At 40.3% G+C, this 19,152-nt stretch overlaps 1 protein-coding gene across 1 annotated transcript; it reads left to right on the plus strand.

The window, feature by feature from the left end:
• The first annotated feature begins 924 nt into the window (after positions 1-924).
• Positions 925-1,510, plus strand: LOC120238539 (ribosomal biogenesis factor-like). Its single transcript, XM_039242320.1, has 2 exons — positions 925-1,202; positions 1,450-1,510. Exons 1-2 carry the CDS (start codon positions 925-927, stop codon positions 1,508-1,510), a joined length of 339 nt encoding a protein of 112 aa, XP_039098251.1.
• Positions 1,511-19,152: the final 17,642 nt, after the last annotated feature.

Below are 19,152 nucleotides of genomic sequence, written 5' to 3' on the forward strand. Positions count from 1 at the left end.
ACAGTTTGGGAGGGAGCTCTGGCGTGCAGGTGGAGGGTCCTTGAGAAGAGTGAGGGAATCTTGGTACCTCAGCTTTCCTTGACCTTAGTCTCCTGACTCTAATTCTGGCAGCACTTTTTTCTTTCAAGAAAAAGGAAAGAATTCTAATCTACTAGCAGAATGCTTTGTGAAAGTCATTTATTGAAGCCTTATACCAGCTCTATGGGATTAGCAATATTGTCACCATTTTGTAGGTGAGGAAGCAAACTCAAAGAGGTCAAATAACTTTTCCATGGTTATATTCTATTAAACAGTGATTTCAGGTCTTTTTTGCCACAAAATGTCTTTCAATGCATGAAGCCACAAGTCATATTAAGTAGGACATACCGCTGGTACACTACAAGGCTTTTCTGGATAGCGGCTCCAAGACACAGTTTGTAGAATAGCACTTTTCTGCCCATGAAGAAATCTCAAAGACTAGGATATAAACCTTGTATAGAGCATAGTACCCCGTCTCCCCCCACCAAAGAAGTTCACAATGAACAAGAAAGCCAGATTTTAATTCTGGTTCTGCGACTAATTAGGTCTGTGACCTTGGGATGCCCCTTTGTTCATCTGAGTCCAGTTTTCACATCTGCAAAATGGGTGCTATAATTTAAGTCTAGCTCATGTACGTGTGAAAGTGCTTTGAAGTGGAAAATGATACACACATAAAAGGAATTACAACCTTATTGTAAATATATTTGGCCAATAAAAAAATATGCCCTAGTGAATGATGGGTTCAATTTCTGAGGTTTGGAATATTAAAACACACACAAACGCACATAACTATTGGAGTGATAAATAACCAAACTGCTCTCCGGTTGCTAGTTATTTTCACCCTTCATTCTTTTTCATTCTTGAACTTTAAAGTCTATACAGAAAGGCAGATGGCTTGCCTGGAGCATGAGTTGCTGCGAGGGTACGAGGGTACGGGAGACAACGGCCAAGAAAAAACTAAGAGGGCGAAAGTCCAGGAATGTATTCTGTATAGCCAGCCAAAGAAACTGTAAGACTAAAAACAAAGCAAAACCAGTTCCCACTAATCTCAAGAAGATAAACATTGTGAGCAATGAAGAAGTTAGCAGAGTGAATAAAGCTTTTGTAGATTTACAAAAGGAACTTCCACATTTCTCCAAAGGCCTTTCCCCAGAACCTCTGGAGAAACAGCTGATTCCTCAGCAGTAACATGAAAATGAACCAGTTAGGGGTGCCTGGGTGGCTCAGTCAGTTGGGCATCCAACTTTGGCTCACCTCATGGTCTCCGTGGTCTCGCGACTCATGGGTTTGAGTTCTGCATGGGGCTGTCTGCTCTCAGAGCACACAGCCCGCTTCGGAGCCTCTGTCCCCCTTTCTCTCTGCCCCTCCCCTGCTCACGCACTCTCCTCTCAGAAATAAACTTTAACAACAACAATAACAACAAAAAAAAAGAAAGAAAGAAAATAAACCAGTTAATGTTGATGAAATGACAAGATTAACGGCTCAACTGTGATACTGTATGGATACACCAAATACAGCAAAAAGAGCAATAAATTCAATACTTTGTACAATTTTTAAAAAATAAATAAAGTCTATATAGAAAGGATAAGGAGCTGTTTAGGTCACTGCCAAGTGAGATTAACTGTGGGATGCCTTCACTGTAGGCAGTAGAAAAAGGATAATTATTTCTAGAAACTAAAAAAAAGGCAAAGAGAAGGAAATGCAGGAGAATGGGGGCCAGGTAAGAATGAAAAATTTCTTTTTTTTTTTTTTTTTTTAATTTATTTCTGAGAGAGAGAGACAGCATGAACAGGGGAGGGTCAGAGAGAGAGGGAGACACAGAATCCGAAACAGGCTCCAGGCTCTGAGCTGGCAGTCAGCACAGAGCCCAATGCGGGGCTTGAACCCACGAACCGTGAGATCATGACCTGAGCCGAAGTCGGACGCCCAACCGACCCAGCCACCCAGGCGCCCCAAGAACGAAAAATTTCTTTTTATCTAGGGCCATTTGGACTTCTGTGGAGTGACCCAATTTTAATTAGCTGGTTTTGACCAATTGTTTTCTCATCTATAGTCAGAGGTAGGTGCAGAATAGAAGTACTCAACTCCGTAAACACTGTTAGTATCCTAAGGAGCTGTCCATTAGGCCTGCCCAGCAAAGACATCTTTAGCGTCTGTAGGACTCCTGATTGGACTTACACAGGCTAGCACGTCATCCAGAGAGGGAGGTTGAACTAGAAACAGGAAAGATTCGCTTAGGAAGCGTGGAGTTTGGGGAAGGCTGTAGAGGCGCAAAGAGATCAGCTAATAACAAGATGGCTATAGGCTTTCAAAACAAGGTTTGTGTGGTAGAACCTTCTTGCCTAACTTTTTGATTCACGGTTCTACATTTTTGTGTGCTTTCCTTTCCCAGAAAAGCATAAGCATTATTAAAGGAAAGGAGAATCCAAGTCCTCAAAAATGTCCCTGTCAACAGTGATCATTTAGAACTGAAAGAGGAAGAAGATGCTACCTGGAAGACCTTAAGTGGAAAGGAAGGAATCCCACTATCATTCTACTATTCAGAAGATTAAGCAAGAAATTGATTATTGCAATATTTTCCTTCTAAAAAATGTCCCCTCTACTTGAAGAAGATCCCATGTAACTCTTGTGTTTTCAGATGAGGATTCGAGATCTCATTCCACGGGGTGAAGGGGGCAGCTGGTGATGTTGGACGAGAGCAGGGGCTCTGAAACCACGTACCATGGTTTGAATCCCGTCATCGTCTTCACTTCTTAGCTCTGTGACAATGAGGAGGTTACTGACTCTCCTTGAACCTCGATGTCCCCCCATCTAGGACGTAAGACTATTCATGCCTATCTATTAATTAGGGTTTAATAAAAACAATGGGAAAAATAAGGTGCAAAATCACTGAGATACATTTAGTGAGTTAACGTGTTAAATCCTTTTCTTTTTTTTCCTTATTTCATAAAGCACACACACATTCTTAGTAAATCTTTCTAAAGGGCAATCAATAAGAAAGTATTTTGATCTGAGATTTGCATAGCTAAAACTTTGAAGCTTTTCAGGTTTTAGGGTCAAATGCAAGAGGCAGAGGTTTTGGAATAATATTCATTAGGCTGTAAATCCTTTTGCATTTGGGAATACTTCTTTCATATTTGTATATAAAGCTATTCACTCAGTATTTATTATGTGCCAAGAACTGGTTTTAAGTGATTTACATTTATTCTTCCACTTAGTTCTCACACACCCTGAAATAAAGGGTCGCTATTCCCATTTTAGAGGAGAGACTATGAAGGTTCAAGCTCGTAAATACTGTACAGCTTCCTTGGACCCTGATGTATAATAGATAATAACTAATCGATGGTTGGATTAATGAATTGCCCTGTTGTACTTATAGAGCACTTTGAATTTATACATCCTTCTCACATAGCAGATCTTGTCTTATCCTTTCTCAGGCAATCAAATTATTCTTTCCTTCTTCTTTCCCAGATTGGGAAGAACCTTATTACGCTTAGGTACAAGTAAGTGCCTTGAAATATTAATGGTTTTGAACAGAGTAAGACAGGCTTTCCAATTCGTTCCTTCTGATTGGTAAAGTCTTCCAAAGGGAGGAGGAAGAAATTGGTAGGAGTATGTCCGATTCTGAATAGCCCAAACCTGCTGCTTATATACTCTATTCCTTGCTAAGAGTGGGAAGCCAAATGACAAGACAAAAGATGAAAGTCAGTTTTGATGTTAAAGTCTGCTTTGGTGTCCTTGTAATATTGTCAAAGATCATTTATATTAACTTAACATAATTACTGTAATAGTGATGTATATTATAAATAAATCATCTTGAATGCAAACCATAGAAATTAAACAAATTAAGTGTTTAGCTCGAAGGTTTTTTTTTTTTCTTCCTTCTCTTCTTCTTCTTCTTCTTCTGCCTCTCCTTCTGTGTCTCTTCCTGAACACAGGCAGCCAGAGATTCAGGCCCCCAGATTTCTCTCTGCAGAGTGTACTTTACCTTTTGGATGGGACTTTAAAGACTTTAAACAGCTTGAGACTTATAGTTTGCCACAGGAGCATGTAGCAAATTCCTGTTTCTACTTTTTGAACCAGGAGCTGGAGTATAAGAGCCCTGCGCAGGAAGTCGCAGGTGGTGGGAAAGGGGAAACAAGGTCATTTCCAACCATGTACATTGAGGTTGTACCTTTAAAGTCAATTCTAAATTTAATTGAAAGCTGAGGGCAGAGAAGCCAAGATCGGAGCAATGTGGTGATTTATTCTGAAGCCTGTAAGAAGTCATGCGGCTGAATGTGGGATGAGCTGGGGCTTTAATAAAAATGGCACTGGGGAAGCCAGCGGGAAGAGGCACAAGAATGGAACTGGGTTAGATGAAGGATCTCCAGGCCTGAAAGGGAGCGGGGGTCTGAGAGCGCAGTGTTTGCCCAAACTCTGCTGTTTTTACCATGATGGATGCACATAAGTAATCCGCATCAAAAGCAAAAACCAAGATCAGAAAGAAGCTACCAAGACTCTTTAGACAGAGAATTTTGCATGAAATCATTAAGGTGCCCAAATTGCAGAAAGGCTATGAAATGAAGGGCAATGAGAACTCACCTAATATTATTTCTAGCTGAAATTTAGCTGAAGAAAAATGACAGGTTCCTTTATTAAAACACTACAGGACTTGACGGCAAAGCTCCCACACATTTCTATGGGTGTTATTGTCTACTAAATTATATTGGACTGTTGCAAGAGAAAAATCCATAACGTGTTCTCAGAATCAAATCTTCTCTGTTGACAAATGGTTTAGGAACAATCTTTCCAAGCTAAAAAAAAAAAAAGGAAACAAAAACTTGTTACTGGTTATTATATGAAAGGACCTGAGCTGGAAATTATACTTCCTGGGTTCTAGGCTCTCTGACCTGAGGGAGTGACTGTTTGTCCTTCCAGTGGTAAAGACTGCATGTTCCGTCCCTATGACTCTGATTTTTATAGGCCTTTTTTTTTTTAGATCAATCTCACATCCTATTCAGCATGACTATATTATTGATTCTAATCTTATGACAAATATATTACATGTTTGTTGCAGCAAACTCAGGCAATGCAAGAAAAAAAAATCAAGAAAATAGACATGCCTTATAATCTTACCATCCCCAGATTAACCACTGTTAACATTTTGGTCAATAGCACTCTGACTAAGATAATAGTCGAAGGACCGGGAAAGTTTACCTTTGGAGAACCAGGCACTGCTTCCTGTTGAGGAGGAGTTGTCACATTCGGAATTTGGATGTGGTAGTGGTGGCTCGCGTTGAAATCTTTAGCTAAGTGATTACTAACTTTGAGTCAGCCTTTCCCTCATTGCTCTCTTCTTTCTAGTTGACTGATTCATGCTGTGAAGATCTAGTTTGCCTCAGAGGAAACCACGCAAGGGTCAGTCTGGAGCCTGTGACTCACGAGCTTGTGACTATTAACTTTTGGTCACCTCCAAGTTCTAAATAATTTCGTAGGGGAGTGTAAGTGTTTGGGGTGTGTGTGTGTGTGTGTGTGTGTGTGTGTGTGTGTGTGTGCATGCGTGCTTTTTGGGCAATATTTGGACAAGGACTAGATAGCAATAAATACGTAAAAATGATTGCTATGTTGGGGTGTAGGAATTATGAGTGAAGTTTCTTCTAATTATTTCCTTTATTCTTGCTACAATATTTATGGAGCAAATAAAAATAGTAAGAAAAAGAGATGACAAGGAGAAGTACAGATGAGCACAAGGGATTGGGCGAACCAATTCTTTAGAAACAAGCAGTAGTGTATATGGCAAACCTTCTGCCTTCTAGGTGTAAAAAACAAAACTCACAATAACTATGCGTTTGCATTTAAGTTTCCTAGATCCAAAAGCAAAAGACCTGGGTTCAAATCCCACTGCTATCTGCTACGTAGTTTCTCTGAGCTTCAGTCTCCTCATCTATAAAGGAGATCATAACACTGCTCTTACCTAATTTACAAAGATGTAAAAGGAAAGTTGAAATGAGGTTGTTATGTGAAGAAAAATGTTATTTTAGGATTCTGAGGCCTTTTGTTTTACAATTATATTTGACAGTTAGAATTACTTCGATTAGCCATAGAATTTCTAATTAATAGGAGATTTCCCTCATGATGATATTGGTTCTGTTATAGTTGATGGTGTTTAATTTCTTTCTTTCAGGGAATCAGAGTAAAGCCATGGAATTTGGGCATGAATTTTGAGAGGCCTTGAACAGGAAACTTAGGCTCACTGAACCTCAGTTTCCTGTCCTGTAAAATGGGAAGAGCAAGACCTGCTAAAAAAAATTAGGAATAAAATATGTAAAACACCATTGATGAAACAATAAGTACCCTATATGTATAATGGCTGTTATTGTTACAACAGGATCAATTTTTAAAATATTGTCCCTCAGCTCCCTACTCACACAGTTCATATGTAAAAATGCAAGGACATGTGGCTCAGATGCTCCTGATACACTGTCCTTCCATTCCGTGGGAAATATTTCTTCTTTTTTTTTTCCCTTGGGAAAATTTTTTAACTCTGTATTCTGGGAGCAGTACCAATACCTTAGTTTTCTAAGGGATTCTACTTGCTGATGATTCTGTTTCAAAAGGCAACTAATAAACACAGTCAAGACAAAGTTTAGTTTTAGTAGCAAATTGGGACTTTGCTATAAACTATCAGGATGGAGATAAGACTAAAGTCACGGCCATGTACTAACCTATACCCAGGGAAAGAGACACATAGTCAAGAGATTTCTGTCAGTATGTTATGCTTCTGGTTGTTTATTCAAATATGTGTCTTAGGCACTAATTATGCATTATCTAGAGTTGGCTCAGCTCTGGAGATGCAAAGCTGAGACAGGCAGTGTTCACTATGGTTACTTTGTTGTTTAGTTTTTATTTAAAATCCAGTGTGTTAACATATAGTGTAACATATATTAGTTTCAGGTGTACAATATAGTGATTCCACACTTCCATACAATACCCTGTGCTCATCACAAGTGCCTTCCTTAATTCCCATCATCTATTTCACCAATCCCCCCACCTACCTCTCTTCTGGTAATCATCGGTGTGTTCTCTATAGCTAGGAGTCGATTTCTTGGTTTGCCTCTCTCTTTTTTTTCCCCTATGTTTGTTCTCTTTCATTTCTTTTTTAAAATTTTTTTTAATGTTTTATTTATTTCTAGGAGAGAGAGAGAGAGAGAGAGAGAGAGACAGCGTGAGCAGGGGAGGGTCAGAGAGAGAGGGAGTCACAGATTGAAACAGACTCCAGGCTCTGAGCTGGCAGTCAGCACAGAGCCCGACGCGGGGCTCGAACCCACGAACTGCAAGATCATGACCCAAGCGAAAGTCAGACGCTTAACCGACTAAGCCACCCAGGCACCCCTGTTCTGTTTCATTTCTCAAATTCACTGTGGTTATTTTCAGTTGCAATGTTCAGGTTGGGAGTTAGAAGGATATGAGTTTGAATCCGAGTTTAGTCCCTTAAGCGACCACTGCTCCACAGGTTACTAGCTGAGTGACATTATGCATGCTGGTCCTTCTCCCTGAAAATCAGTTTTTATATCGGCACATTGGATAAAATCAAGGTGTCTGCTTCACAGACAAAAGAAAGAATTAAAGGGTCTGAGTCTGCCACATAATTGGTACTCGGAAAATGGTAATGGTGGTTGTTATGTAATGATGAGATGGAATCTTCATCTGTGAGCAATGTTCATATAGCGGCTGAATAAAATGCTGAATAAAAGTATATGCTCACGGTGCTTCAGCGCTATGTAGGCAGGGGTGATGAAGCCTGTGTGAAAAGGGTAAGATCAGGAGAGGCTCCAAAGAGAGAGATTGGAGTCTCACCTTGAAAGATGGGTAGAAATTTGCCAAGAGGAAAGAGAGAGGGGATGGTCCAGGCAGAAGAGGAAGCACTAAGTGGGCATGAGTGTACAAGGGATGATGCCTGGGCAGGGACACTGTCCTGTGTCTTAAGTGGAGCATGGTCACATGGTAAGACTGGTGGGAGATGAGGTGGAAGGGCACTGCTGCTCCGGACTGCAGATGGCTTTCTATATTCAGTGCCACTGCTTTTGGTTTCTTGAGCAAGAGATAGACATTGCACAATCAAAGAAAGACATATAATACCGTATGACTTCTCTTATGTGTGGAATGTAAGAAACAAAACAGATGAACATATAGGAAGGGGAGGAAGAGAAGAGAGGAGAAAATAACCAAAGTTATTCATTTTTTTTTTGAGAAAAACAGAAACAGCAAGAGTGAGGGAAGGGCAGACAGAGAGAAGGAGAGAGAATTTCAAGCAGGCTCTGTGCTGTTAGCACAGAGACTGACATGGGGCTCTGGGAGATAATGACCTGAGCCACAACCAAGGGTCTGATGCCTAACCAACTGAGTCACCCAGGCACCCCTTCAAGAGCCTTTTAATGACAGAGGACAAAATATAGATTGACAGAGAGAGGTGGGTGGGAGATGGGCCTAGACACGTGATGAGTGCTGAGGAGGCACTTGTTGGGATGAGCACCGGGTGTTGTATGTAAGTGATGAATCACTGAATTCTACTCCTGAAGCCAGTATTGCACTATATGTTACATAACATTTAAACATAAAAAAAGAAAAAGAAAGAGACAGGCATGGCAGTTGTGCTAGACATCTCTACTTGCTCCTCCAGATTCAGCCTTCACCTGCACATGATACATGGGGCTGATGCGTTGTGGACTCCATCAATGGGCTCCCTTGACTTGTGGTTTCCAGTAGGATTTGGCCAATAGGACACAGGGAAGAAAACAGAAGTAAGAAGAGATTAGGGCATTTATTCCCTTAATGGAAATCATAGCACCTGGCAGGTGGCCTTCCCACACAGCTCTCTACAAATACTCCTTTTATTACCCCTCCCTAAATTACCCAGTTTGAGATACCAAATGTTCTTATTGACACATAACTTAAGTAAGTAATAAAAACCAATGTGTTTGTGGTGGAGAGCTAGGGCAGAGAGACCATGGCGCTGATGCCAAAAGGCATGAAGTTTCAGGGCATAGGATTTCTATAAAGAACAATGGCTCATCCATTCCTTTGTGGCTCCGAGTCTGGAACAACATGAATATGTGGCATGGCTTCTTGGGGAGTGTCCTCCTATCTCTAAGCGAAGCACTCTTGACATGATTGAAGGGTGCCACTGTGAAACTCTGTTCCCCATCTCTGTGGGTGGACTGACCTCAAGAGGAAGACCTTGAGATAAGCTGTCTCATGTCAAGATTGTTCTTATGAGGATAGCTACAGAGGATAGACAAAGGGTGGAAGTGGTTGTGGTGACTGAGGTGGCAGATTATGAAGAAAACTCCCCTCTTCTACACCTGCCTTTCCTTTGCAAGGAGCCAACAGAGCTTCTATTCTCTGCCTCCACGCTATCTTGCTCCAGATATATAGGAACAATCTATTCCCTCTCCCCCACTCCTGTCCATCTTGTGCTCTGGGAAGAATAGGATGCAACCATTTGCTTTTTATGGCTCTCCCCAGGGCTTTGGATTTTGAGCCTTAGCTTTAATTATGTAATAAAAAACATATGTTTTCTATTGCAAGAATTTTAGACAGCCGTGAGGAGGAGGGAGAGATGGGGTGAGGATGTGAGGGTAGACAGGACTAAGTGACTTCCACTGAGCAGTAATTGCAGTGGAGAGTAGAAGACCATTCGCAGACCTCTGAGGCATAGCTGGAAGCATTTCATTCAATAATCATTTCAGATTGAGAGCTGGGTATGCGGGGCACTGCTGGGCTTTGGGGAAATGCAAAGTGGAATGGAAGGGGGGATGATGTGGGGAGAGGATGAGACCTGTATACACAAACGTAAGTAGATGAAAGAGCTGGGATGGGGTTTAGAAGACAAACTGATGAGATCAGGTTGTGGGAACTGGACCATAGAGATGGGATTCAATGTGAGTCTTGAAAGGTGGGCAGACATGGAAGTATCAGGGGATTTCTGGGCCCTTCTTCATTCTTGCCGCCTCACTTGCCCCATCCCCTCAAGCAATGAACTGCTTCATTTGGTGTTGAGAACAGTTTCATATATTTGATGAATAAATATTACGTAGATAAAATTTATCCAGGATACGCTTCTAGGTGAATGTGGTCTAGCACAGTGGTGTTTTGCACAGGCTACCTTCATCATCACCTCAGCCATACCATCAGTAAATAGATATCTGCTTCTAATTACAGAACTAATGAACAAATACTTTTTGATCTTAAAAAATGGAACCATTATAGTCATAACCGAAGTTCTCTCTGAAATCACCACCCCCAAGCCCATATTTACTTCTAGAAATATATTGTTCTGTGTGTGGGTCTGTGGTTACATAATGGTATCACACTGTGCGTTCATTCTGCAGTCTGCGTTTATCACTCAGTATATCTTGGAGCTCATTCTGAGTTGCTTCACAGAGATTTACCCTCGTAGTTTTTAATCCTGCCTAGCGTTTGTTTCTTTCTAGAGATGGTTTTGGAAACACTTTCCGTAAGTTTTTCGGAAACATTCCTGATGATAAAAATCACCCGGACCTATTCATGGTCTTCCCCAAGAGAATCTGTTTCTGTAGGACTGGGAAGGGGGATGAAGATATTATTTTCAACCAATATTCCAGGTGATTTTCATTTTCAGTAAGTCTGGAAACACTATCATGGTTTTTTAAAACTATTTCCCTGGCAAAGGACATTTCAATAGGTTGAATTTTTTTTCTTCTTGGTATTACCAATAATGCTGCAGTGTATACCTCCTTGGGCCTCTCTTAGGGCATGAGCATTTTTCTGAGGTTGATACTGAGAATAGCACTGTTGGGTCATGTGGTGGGTGCATTTTAATATTATATTAGATACTGCCAAAGTGCCTCTTAATGTGGCTATAGCAATGTTTGGTCCCTTTGCTATTTCAACATTATTCTTCTTAGTACTTTAAAATGATGAATTACATCCAATCTTTCATCATGTCCTAAAATCAAGTTGTACTAGAACTCATCATCATCACTCTTCCGGTTTGTTTTTCACTATTCCAGTGAAAAGAATTAAACCTCGCCCAGATACTTCGGGGCACCTGGCTGGTGCAGCTAGTAGAGCGTGAGACTCTTGATCTTGGGGCTGTGAGTTTGAACCTCATGATGGGTGTAGAGATTGCCAAAAACATAAAATAAATAAATCCATAAAATAAACTTAAAAAAAAGATCACCCAGATACTTAAGCCAGAAATCTGGGAGTCTTCTTAGATTCCTCTTACCTCTTCTTATTCCTCAGCACTAACTGGTCTTGAAGATCTAGCAAATTTTACCACTTTAATATCTGTAGACTTCTGCATGTCTACCATCACTACATAATTCAGTTGTGCCCTTCTTTATTTAACCTTGGAAAATGTAATAAACTCTTCATAGATCTCTGCTCCTTCTTCCACTCCCTCCTAATCTTCATACATATTAATTGTATCCACACACTGATTGCAACTTTTTAATGCCTATCAATTGCCACCAAAATCAACTTTAGACTTAAGAATTTGCAAAGAATATGGATCACCTGGGTGGTTCAGTTGGTTGAGAGTCTGACTTCAGCTCAGGTCATGATCTCACGGTTCGTGAGTTTAAGTCCCATGTCAGGTTTTGAGCTGACAGCACTGAGCTTGCTTGGGATTCTCTATCTCCCTTTCTCTCTCTGCCCCTCCCCCAATTACCCTCTCTTTCAAAAATAAATAAACAATTAAAAAAAAGAGTCTACAAAGAATACAAAATCAACCAACCATGTTTTGTCCAACTCTTTTAACAAAGTCCTGCTTGATAGAAATTTATCTATAAAGAAATATTTGAAGGACATACAGCCTCTCTATTCTTTTAGCTATTCCAGATTTTATTCATTGAAAAATCATAAGCAATACTTAGTCAATACTATTATAGTTCCCTGTAGAATTTCTTTCTATGAGTTATTACTTGCTTTGTGTATTTTCCTTTTAAGAAACATTGCCAAAAAGTATCTCTATATTCTCAAAATCTAGAACAATGTTTTATTTACACAAATATTGTCATATATGTATATATATCTACACACACACGCGCGCACGTGCGCGCGCGCGCACACACACACACACACACACACCCATCAAGATGAAACCAATAGAAAAAACCCAAACTTAATCATCTACCCTAGGATGTCTTTTTGGTTATTTTTACCTACTATACATTATGTAACCCCAGACCTACTTACTCTTCCCTGCATGATCCAAGCTTTGTTATGCCTCTGTGCTATATCCTCTGCCTGGACTCCTTCCCCTACCCTTCTCGTTAAGCTGAGGACTCTAATTCAGCCAAAAGATCAACTCAAAGTCACTCCGGGTAAGCGAAGTTACTCCTTCTTCTGTGCTAGCATAGCACATTATCTATCAATCAGCAGTTCTCACACTGCTTTGCAGGTACTTGCTTTTATGTCTATCCCCTCCTCTAGAAGGTGTGTTTTCTAAGGCAGGTGGATGTCTTCATCTTTATATCCCTTACACTGCCTAATAGAAACATGGAACCTCACACTGTAGTTGTTCAATACGTATTTATGGAACAAATGAGTGTATAGCCCTAGGCTTTTGTTAAAAAAATTTTTTAATGTTTTATTTATTTCTGAGAGAGAGAGACAGACAGTGTGAGCAGGGGAGGGTCAGAGAGAGGGAGACATAGAATTCGAAGTAGGCTCCAGGCTCTGAGCTGGCTGTCAGCACCCAGGCTCTGAGCTGGTTTTCAGCACAGAGCCCGAAGTGGGCCTTGAACCCATGAACCGTGAGATCATGACCTGAGCCAAAGTCGGACGCTTAACCGACTGAGCCACCCAGACATTCCTGCAGGCTTTTTAAAAATATGAACAGAGACAACTTCTTTTAATCTTCCTTCCATCCAGAGCAATGACCTGGAGCCCTTGAAATGGCCATGATTGCCTAAACTGTCATAATGTCTATAGACAGCAGTGATTGCAAAAAAGAGAAGACTTGAACTATGAAGGATATTTCACCCCCTGGCCTTTAGCACAGAACATATGTGGCTGGGTGTTTGTGGCCAGAGGACACAGCCTGCCACATCTGAGATTATCTTTCTGTCAAACAATCTTTCTTGCAGGGTAAGAGCAGAGGCTGGACTGAGGAAGTTTGGATATACTATGTATTTTTTTCTTTTGATGGTACCACTTCTTTCTATGGAAGGCTCAAAAACCTTGGAAATTAAGTCATTCCACAAAGGGACAGTTTGCTGAATTTGTTTTTAATACATCATAAACATATATACTAAATTCCATTAAAATACATAGTTTTTTTTTTAGCTTCAGAGAGGTCAGCAAATATTTTCCATAAGGTGAAGTTGTGCTTTTTGACCAATCTGATAACATGTCTTTGGTTTTTGTCTTGTGTATGAGATAAATATCATAATATACATTTTGAAAAAGAAAGCAGTTTAAAAAAAAAAAAGAAAGCAACCCAAGGAGCCATCACAAGTAGTACAACAGAATGAGGAACAATTGGGTGTAGAAAGAAGGTAATCTTCATTAGTGCATATTAGGTATCCCATGGGTATGGTGAAAGCATAATAAAGAAGCAGTTTTGACTAGACCCTGTGGAGGAGATGGGGAGACCAGAGGAGAGGGAGGGTGGTCCTACTGCCTGGAAAAGCCTTACTCTTGACTTTGGATTAAAGCTTCCAGGAGATCTTAATTAACTACTAAGGTGTTTTATTCAGGTATTTATAGTTTTCCATGATGATTTTTAATTTAGTGGTTTTCTCCATTTTGAAAATGAGTTTCTGTTATGATTAAGTTAGTACCAAACTGTGTTACGTTCATTGTACCTGGCTAACAAGAAAAAAGCTTTAGTAGACCTGATGCATAAGAGACCTGCTAGCATCATGTAAAGGCTTAGGAGTCCCATAGCCAGCTGTGGAAGGAGGATTCGAAGAAAAGCAGTGAGAAATTGGGTCATCAAATAGCACCCAGAGGCCTGGGCATGAGGACTCATGAGAACCTGCTGTTGCCTATGCTCTTGAAAAGCCATGATTTCATTTTAGCAAAATGTCACTAACTATCACATTAAATTAGTGTTCACTTGGGAGCACCTTGCTGACTCAGTTGGAAGAGCATGAGACTGTTGATCTCTGGGTCATGAGTCTGAACCCCACATTGGGTGTAAAGATTACTTCAATCAATCAATCAATCAATCATCAATCAATCAACAAACTTAAAAAAATAGTGTTCACTTGAATTCTACTGATTTTGTGATTTGGTTTTCATTTAAATTTATTTTTCCTTTGTTGTTGCTTAAGTTCTGTGTATGTAAGGAGTTAATGCATATAAAATTGTGTTATAATATTTAAGTAATATTATAATAAAAATAGTCTAAGTCAGCCCTGGATCCTTAAGAGTTTGGTGTTTTATTTTGTTTCTCTTTTGAAAGGGATCTATAGCTTGTTGAAGATTGAGAAACATTGACTTAAAATTTCCTTCCTCAAACAACTGGATATTGCTGTAACTAGAACTCTGCTCTAAGGGCAGGAAAACTCTGGCTGCTAGTTTCCAATAGTGGTCACGTGAGGAGCTGAGAGACTTGGCTATCTGACGTAGGAGCTGACATTAATTGTCCAATATGGACAAAGGACCTTACACATTAAACCTCATTTATTTTTCACAGCCACCATTGTCCTGATTTTATAGACGGAAACAAATAGGCTTGTAGAGGATAAGGAAGTTAAGCATGGTCAGATTTAGGTAAATGCCACAGTGGGATTCCAACTCAAATATGTATAGCTCTAAAAGCCAGCTCTAGCCTTCTGTTTTTAATTTCTCATTTTCTGTTATATTCTTGTATCAAAATTATATATACCTATAGCTTAAAGAATAAAATGGTTCCACAAGATTTATAAAGTAAAACAATAGTTCTCTACTGCTGTGTCCCCCACTTTGCCTACTCCAAAGGCAATCAGTTTCATGTGTCAGCTACTGCTTTTTATACTGACCTCCATGTTTCTATATAACATGCTTATATTGCTGACTTCTTGAGTTTTAAGTTGTAGACTCTAAGTAATAACTCTTCACTATAGAAGATGAAGGTTAGCTTTCTTCCTCCCTGCCCCTAGGACGATCCACTACACATACCACTTTTCTCATCCCCTCTCTCCTCCCAATTTAATTATGTCATAATTTTTTATTGGTCTGCACGAGGGTTTACATTACAATGACCATTCACAGCTGAGTCATTTTGTAAACCATGATATTGCTTTTTCTTTCCTATACAATTCTTGTTTACTCTATTATCTTACCTTTCCATTTGCTTTGTTTTCTGTGTGTTTTAGTCACTATTTTAATGTTTGAGATTTTTCTTAGCAATCTGTCAGTCTTGTCTATCTTCTTATATCTAAGTGATTGGGAGCTTGTAGATCGAGGTTCATTGCCGGGGGTACCATGTGGCTAGACCTTCTAGCTGAGGAAACTCTAGGGTCAGTATCTTTTAGATTTTCTTCCTTTTGGGTTGTCAGAGAAATGCTTCTGTTTTCTGGCCGGAAGGTGAAGGCACAGCAGCTGATTGCAGAGAGAGCCCTAGTAGTGTGCATGCTGGCGTGGTGTGTGTGGGGCCAAGTGTCAGCATCTGCACTCAGACCCCCTTTGATTCTGTACAGTACTTCTGTCTTCAGCTGTGCCTGGTCTCCCCATTCCAGAAACCCTCTGACTTACTCTCAGAGAATAAATCTTCAGTCTTTGGCAGGTATGGGGAGAAGTTCTCACCCAGCTACACAGGATGGGGGGTGGGATCTGAAGTCCCCTAGGGGAGGAAAAATAGCCTTAAATGTATTTTCTATCTTTCTTTAAAAAATTGTTTTAAATGTTTATTTTTGAGATCGAGAGACAGAGCCTTAGCAGGGGAGGGACAGAGAGAGAGGGAGACAAAGAATATGAAGCAGGCTCCAAGCTCTGAGCTATCAGCACAGAGCCCGAAGTAAGGTTCGAACTCACGAACCATGAGATCATGACCTGAGCCAAAGCGGGAAGCTTAACCGACTGAGACACCCAGACGCCCTTCTTTCTTTTTTAAAAATGTTTCTTTATTTTTGAGAGAGAGAGAAATAGCACAAGCCGGGGAGGGGCAGAAAGAGAGGGGGACAGAGGATCCAAAGCAGGCTCTGTGCTGACAGCAGACAGCCCGAGGTCGTGCTCAAACTCATGAACTGTGATCTCATGACCTGAGCCAAAGTTGGATGCTTAACCACTGAGCCACCCAAGTGCCCCAAATGTATTTTTCTGAATAAAAGGCAAATGCTTGTTAAAGGTAGAAAAATTATAAGTAGAGCAAGACAAAAAACAAAAAACAAAACAAAAATAAAAAACAAACATAGAAAGTTAAAACCATTCCAAATCTCTATGTCCAAAAATAACTTTTGGGATATTTCTGCCTAATCTTTTTACCTACGTGTGCATTTGCATATGTTTGTTTTATTTCTTCAGGCAAAATTGTGGTAATGTAATGAATATTGCTTCTTAATTGTTTTCTACTTGCCAATACTTCCTAGGAGACTGTTCAGGAATAGCTTTTAAAGCCTTTTATCAACTTTCTGTTGGGAAATGCCGTTTGGAATCTAATAACAAACATGACTGAATTAGTAAGCCGGTCCCCAAATTTAGAGGTCAAATCCTATCCCTGTCCCCATATATACATTTTATCCTTGTAAGTTAGTAGGGAAATGGGAACATTCCATGAAAAGAAGCAAAATGCCCCTTAAACCCACCAAAGGTTTTAGGAAATGCACTTGGTTGAATTTTAATTCATTCCTCTTCACTAACGACACCAAAAGTTGAAAGTGTCAGGAACTCACTGTGAGAGAGAGAAAAAAGAATTAGTTTGTTATCAAAAGTACTAGGATGAGGCCTTGCTACCTCAGTCCATTGTTCTGTAGAATTAGCTTCAGCAGGTCACATGCTCCGGGCACTGACCTGAAGTCCAACAGGGGCACCACAGACTGGGCACAAAAGAAATGCATGCTTCCTAATGCTGAGGGTTGGGGGTAGCAGGTTTTGACTTCTTTTTTGGCTTGGGGAATTCTGCCGCCCACATTTGCCCCCTCTCCCCCAACCAACCTTGCACATCCCCCTCTCAAAGAACAAAACCCTGTCTTGCCAATGTGCCCGTGGAAGAACTCACTAAAATAGACATTGCAGATTAAATGTCTTTCTAGGCATCAGTCACACGAAGTGTAACTACCTATTTAGAAGACTTGAGCAAATTGTATATTCTAACCAGAGCCCTAGGGACCTGCTCCTCCTCGTGTCTTGCTTCTGGTTTTTTCTAAAAAAATGTTTATTCTTTAAGCAATCGTGTCCAACTTTCTGCTTATAGATAATTGTATAGTATAGATAATTGGATTTGTCAGGTATGTTCCCATTGAGGATGAAGTGTATCACGAATACGTTTATGAATCACCAGAAATAAGGGGATAATTGTACTTATGAAGGGTTTCAAGAGCTTACTGCTCAAAATGCAAACTAGGGGCGCCTGGGTGGCTCAGTCGGTTGGGTGTCCGACTTTGGCTCAGGTCATGATCTCACTGTTCGCGGATTCGAGCCCTGCTTCGGGCTCTGTGCTGACAACCAGCTCAGAGCCTGGAGACCATCTTTGGATTCTGTGATTCCCTCCCTTTCGGATCCTTCCCTGCTCATGCTGTCTCTATCTTTCTCTCTCAAAAATAAATAAAACATTAAAAAAAATTAAAAAAAAACCCCAAAACAAAATGCAAACTGTCCACAACTACAGTGATAGTGGTTTGCATGGTGTCATGTCTGGACAGTCAGTGGGGCTTTGTCAGTCGCCTCACCATAGACCATTCTTTGAGACCCTTACCTTTCTTCTTTCCCACATTTTCCTTCCTCTCCCCTTTTCTTGCCTGAACAACTGTGTTCTGGACCAGCTAATGGGGCATCCTTCAGTATTAGCTGAAGCAATTGCTGATACTAAATTGAGCATCTTTTGGAGGTCTGACCTGGCTCAGCCATGGGAATTAAAACTGGTGTGATGCAGAGAATGATTAGAAGAGGCCCAGGTTCTAATTCTGGCTCATCATTTCTGATCTTTCTTACCTTCTCACCTTGGGCAGGTCTCTTGGGCCTTTCAGACTTACTTGCTTTGTGATTTTTATCACTCTTGGCTCCACGATATGCTGAAATGCTTTCATTAGTTGGGACATTTTTTTCTTTTTTAAAAAGTTTTATTTTATTTTATTTTATGTTATTTTATTTTATTTTATTTTATTTTATTTTATATTTTTTAAGAAGGCTCCACAACCAACATGGGCTTGAACTCAAACCCAAGATAAAGAGCTCGATCAATCGATGCTCTATTGACTGAGCCAGCCAGGTGCCCCAGAAAGTGTTTTTTAATCTTTGTCACTTTTATGCTACTAAAGTCATGAAGTCAGAACCCATGTGGTCTTAAGCACATTACTTAACTACTTTGTACATCAGTTTCTTCATCTATACAATGGTGATGATGATAGAAACTACCTTATAGAGCTGTAGTGAAGAATCATTTATTCATTCACTCATCCATCCACCCATATGTCCATCCATTAGTTATTGATCCCCTACTACATTCCAAGAATTGTTCTTACTCAATGAGATGATTTATACACGGTGCTTAACACAGTGCCTGGCATGGAGGAATGCTCAGTGCATGTCAGGTAACATTATTCCCATAGAGAAAGTACTTAATGCCATTAATAATTGTATCATAGATAGAAAATACAGGGGTGCCTGGGTGGCTCAGTTGATTAAGTCTGATTCTTGGTTCTGGCTTAGGTCATGATTTCATGGTTTTGTGGGATCAAACCCCACATCTGGCTCTGTGCTGGCAGTGGGAGCCTGCTTGCATCTCTCTCTCTCTCTCTCTCTCTCTCTCTCTTTCTATCCAACCCCTTCTTGTGCGGTCTCTGTCTCTTGAATTAAGTAAATACACTTAAAAGAACACAAAAAGAGGAGTGGTTAAGCGACTGACTTCAGCTTAGGTCATGATCTCCCAGTTCATGAGTTCGAGCCCCATGTCAGCTTTATGCTGACAGCTCAGAGCCTGGAGCTTGCTTCAGATTCTGTGTCTCTCTCTCTCTCTGCCAT

The sequence above is a fragment of the Hyaena hyaena genome, unplaced genomic scaffold (assembly GCF_003009895.1).
Source record: "Hyaena hyaena isolate Hyena2069 unplaced genomic scaffold, ASM300989v1 scaffold_213, whole genome shotgun sequence".
Classification (NCBI taxonomy): domain Eukaryota; kingdom Metazoa; phylum Chordata; class Mammalia; order Carnivora; family Hyaenidae; genus Hyaena; species Hyaena hyaena.

What these genes read in the sequence shown, in the direction of transcription:
- LOC120238539 (XM_039242320.1), top strand. Translation starts at nt 925, where the DNA reads ATGAGTTGCTGCGAGGGTACGAGGGTACGGGAGACAACGGCCAAGAAA. An exon ending in AAACAGCTGATTCCTCAGCA is followed by an intron (nt 1,203 to 1,449) that starts GTAACATGAAAA and finishes ACAAAAAAAAAG; the next exon opens with AAAGAAAGAAAATAAACCAG.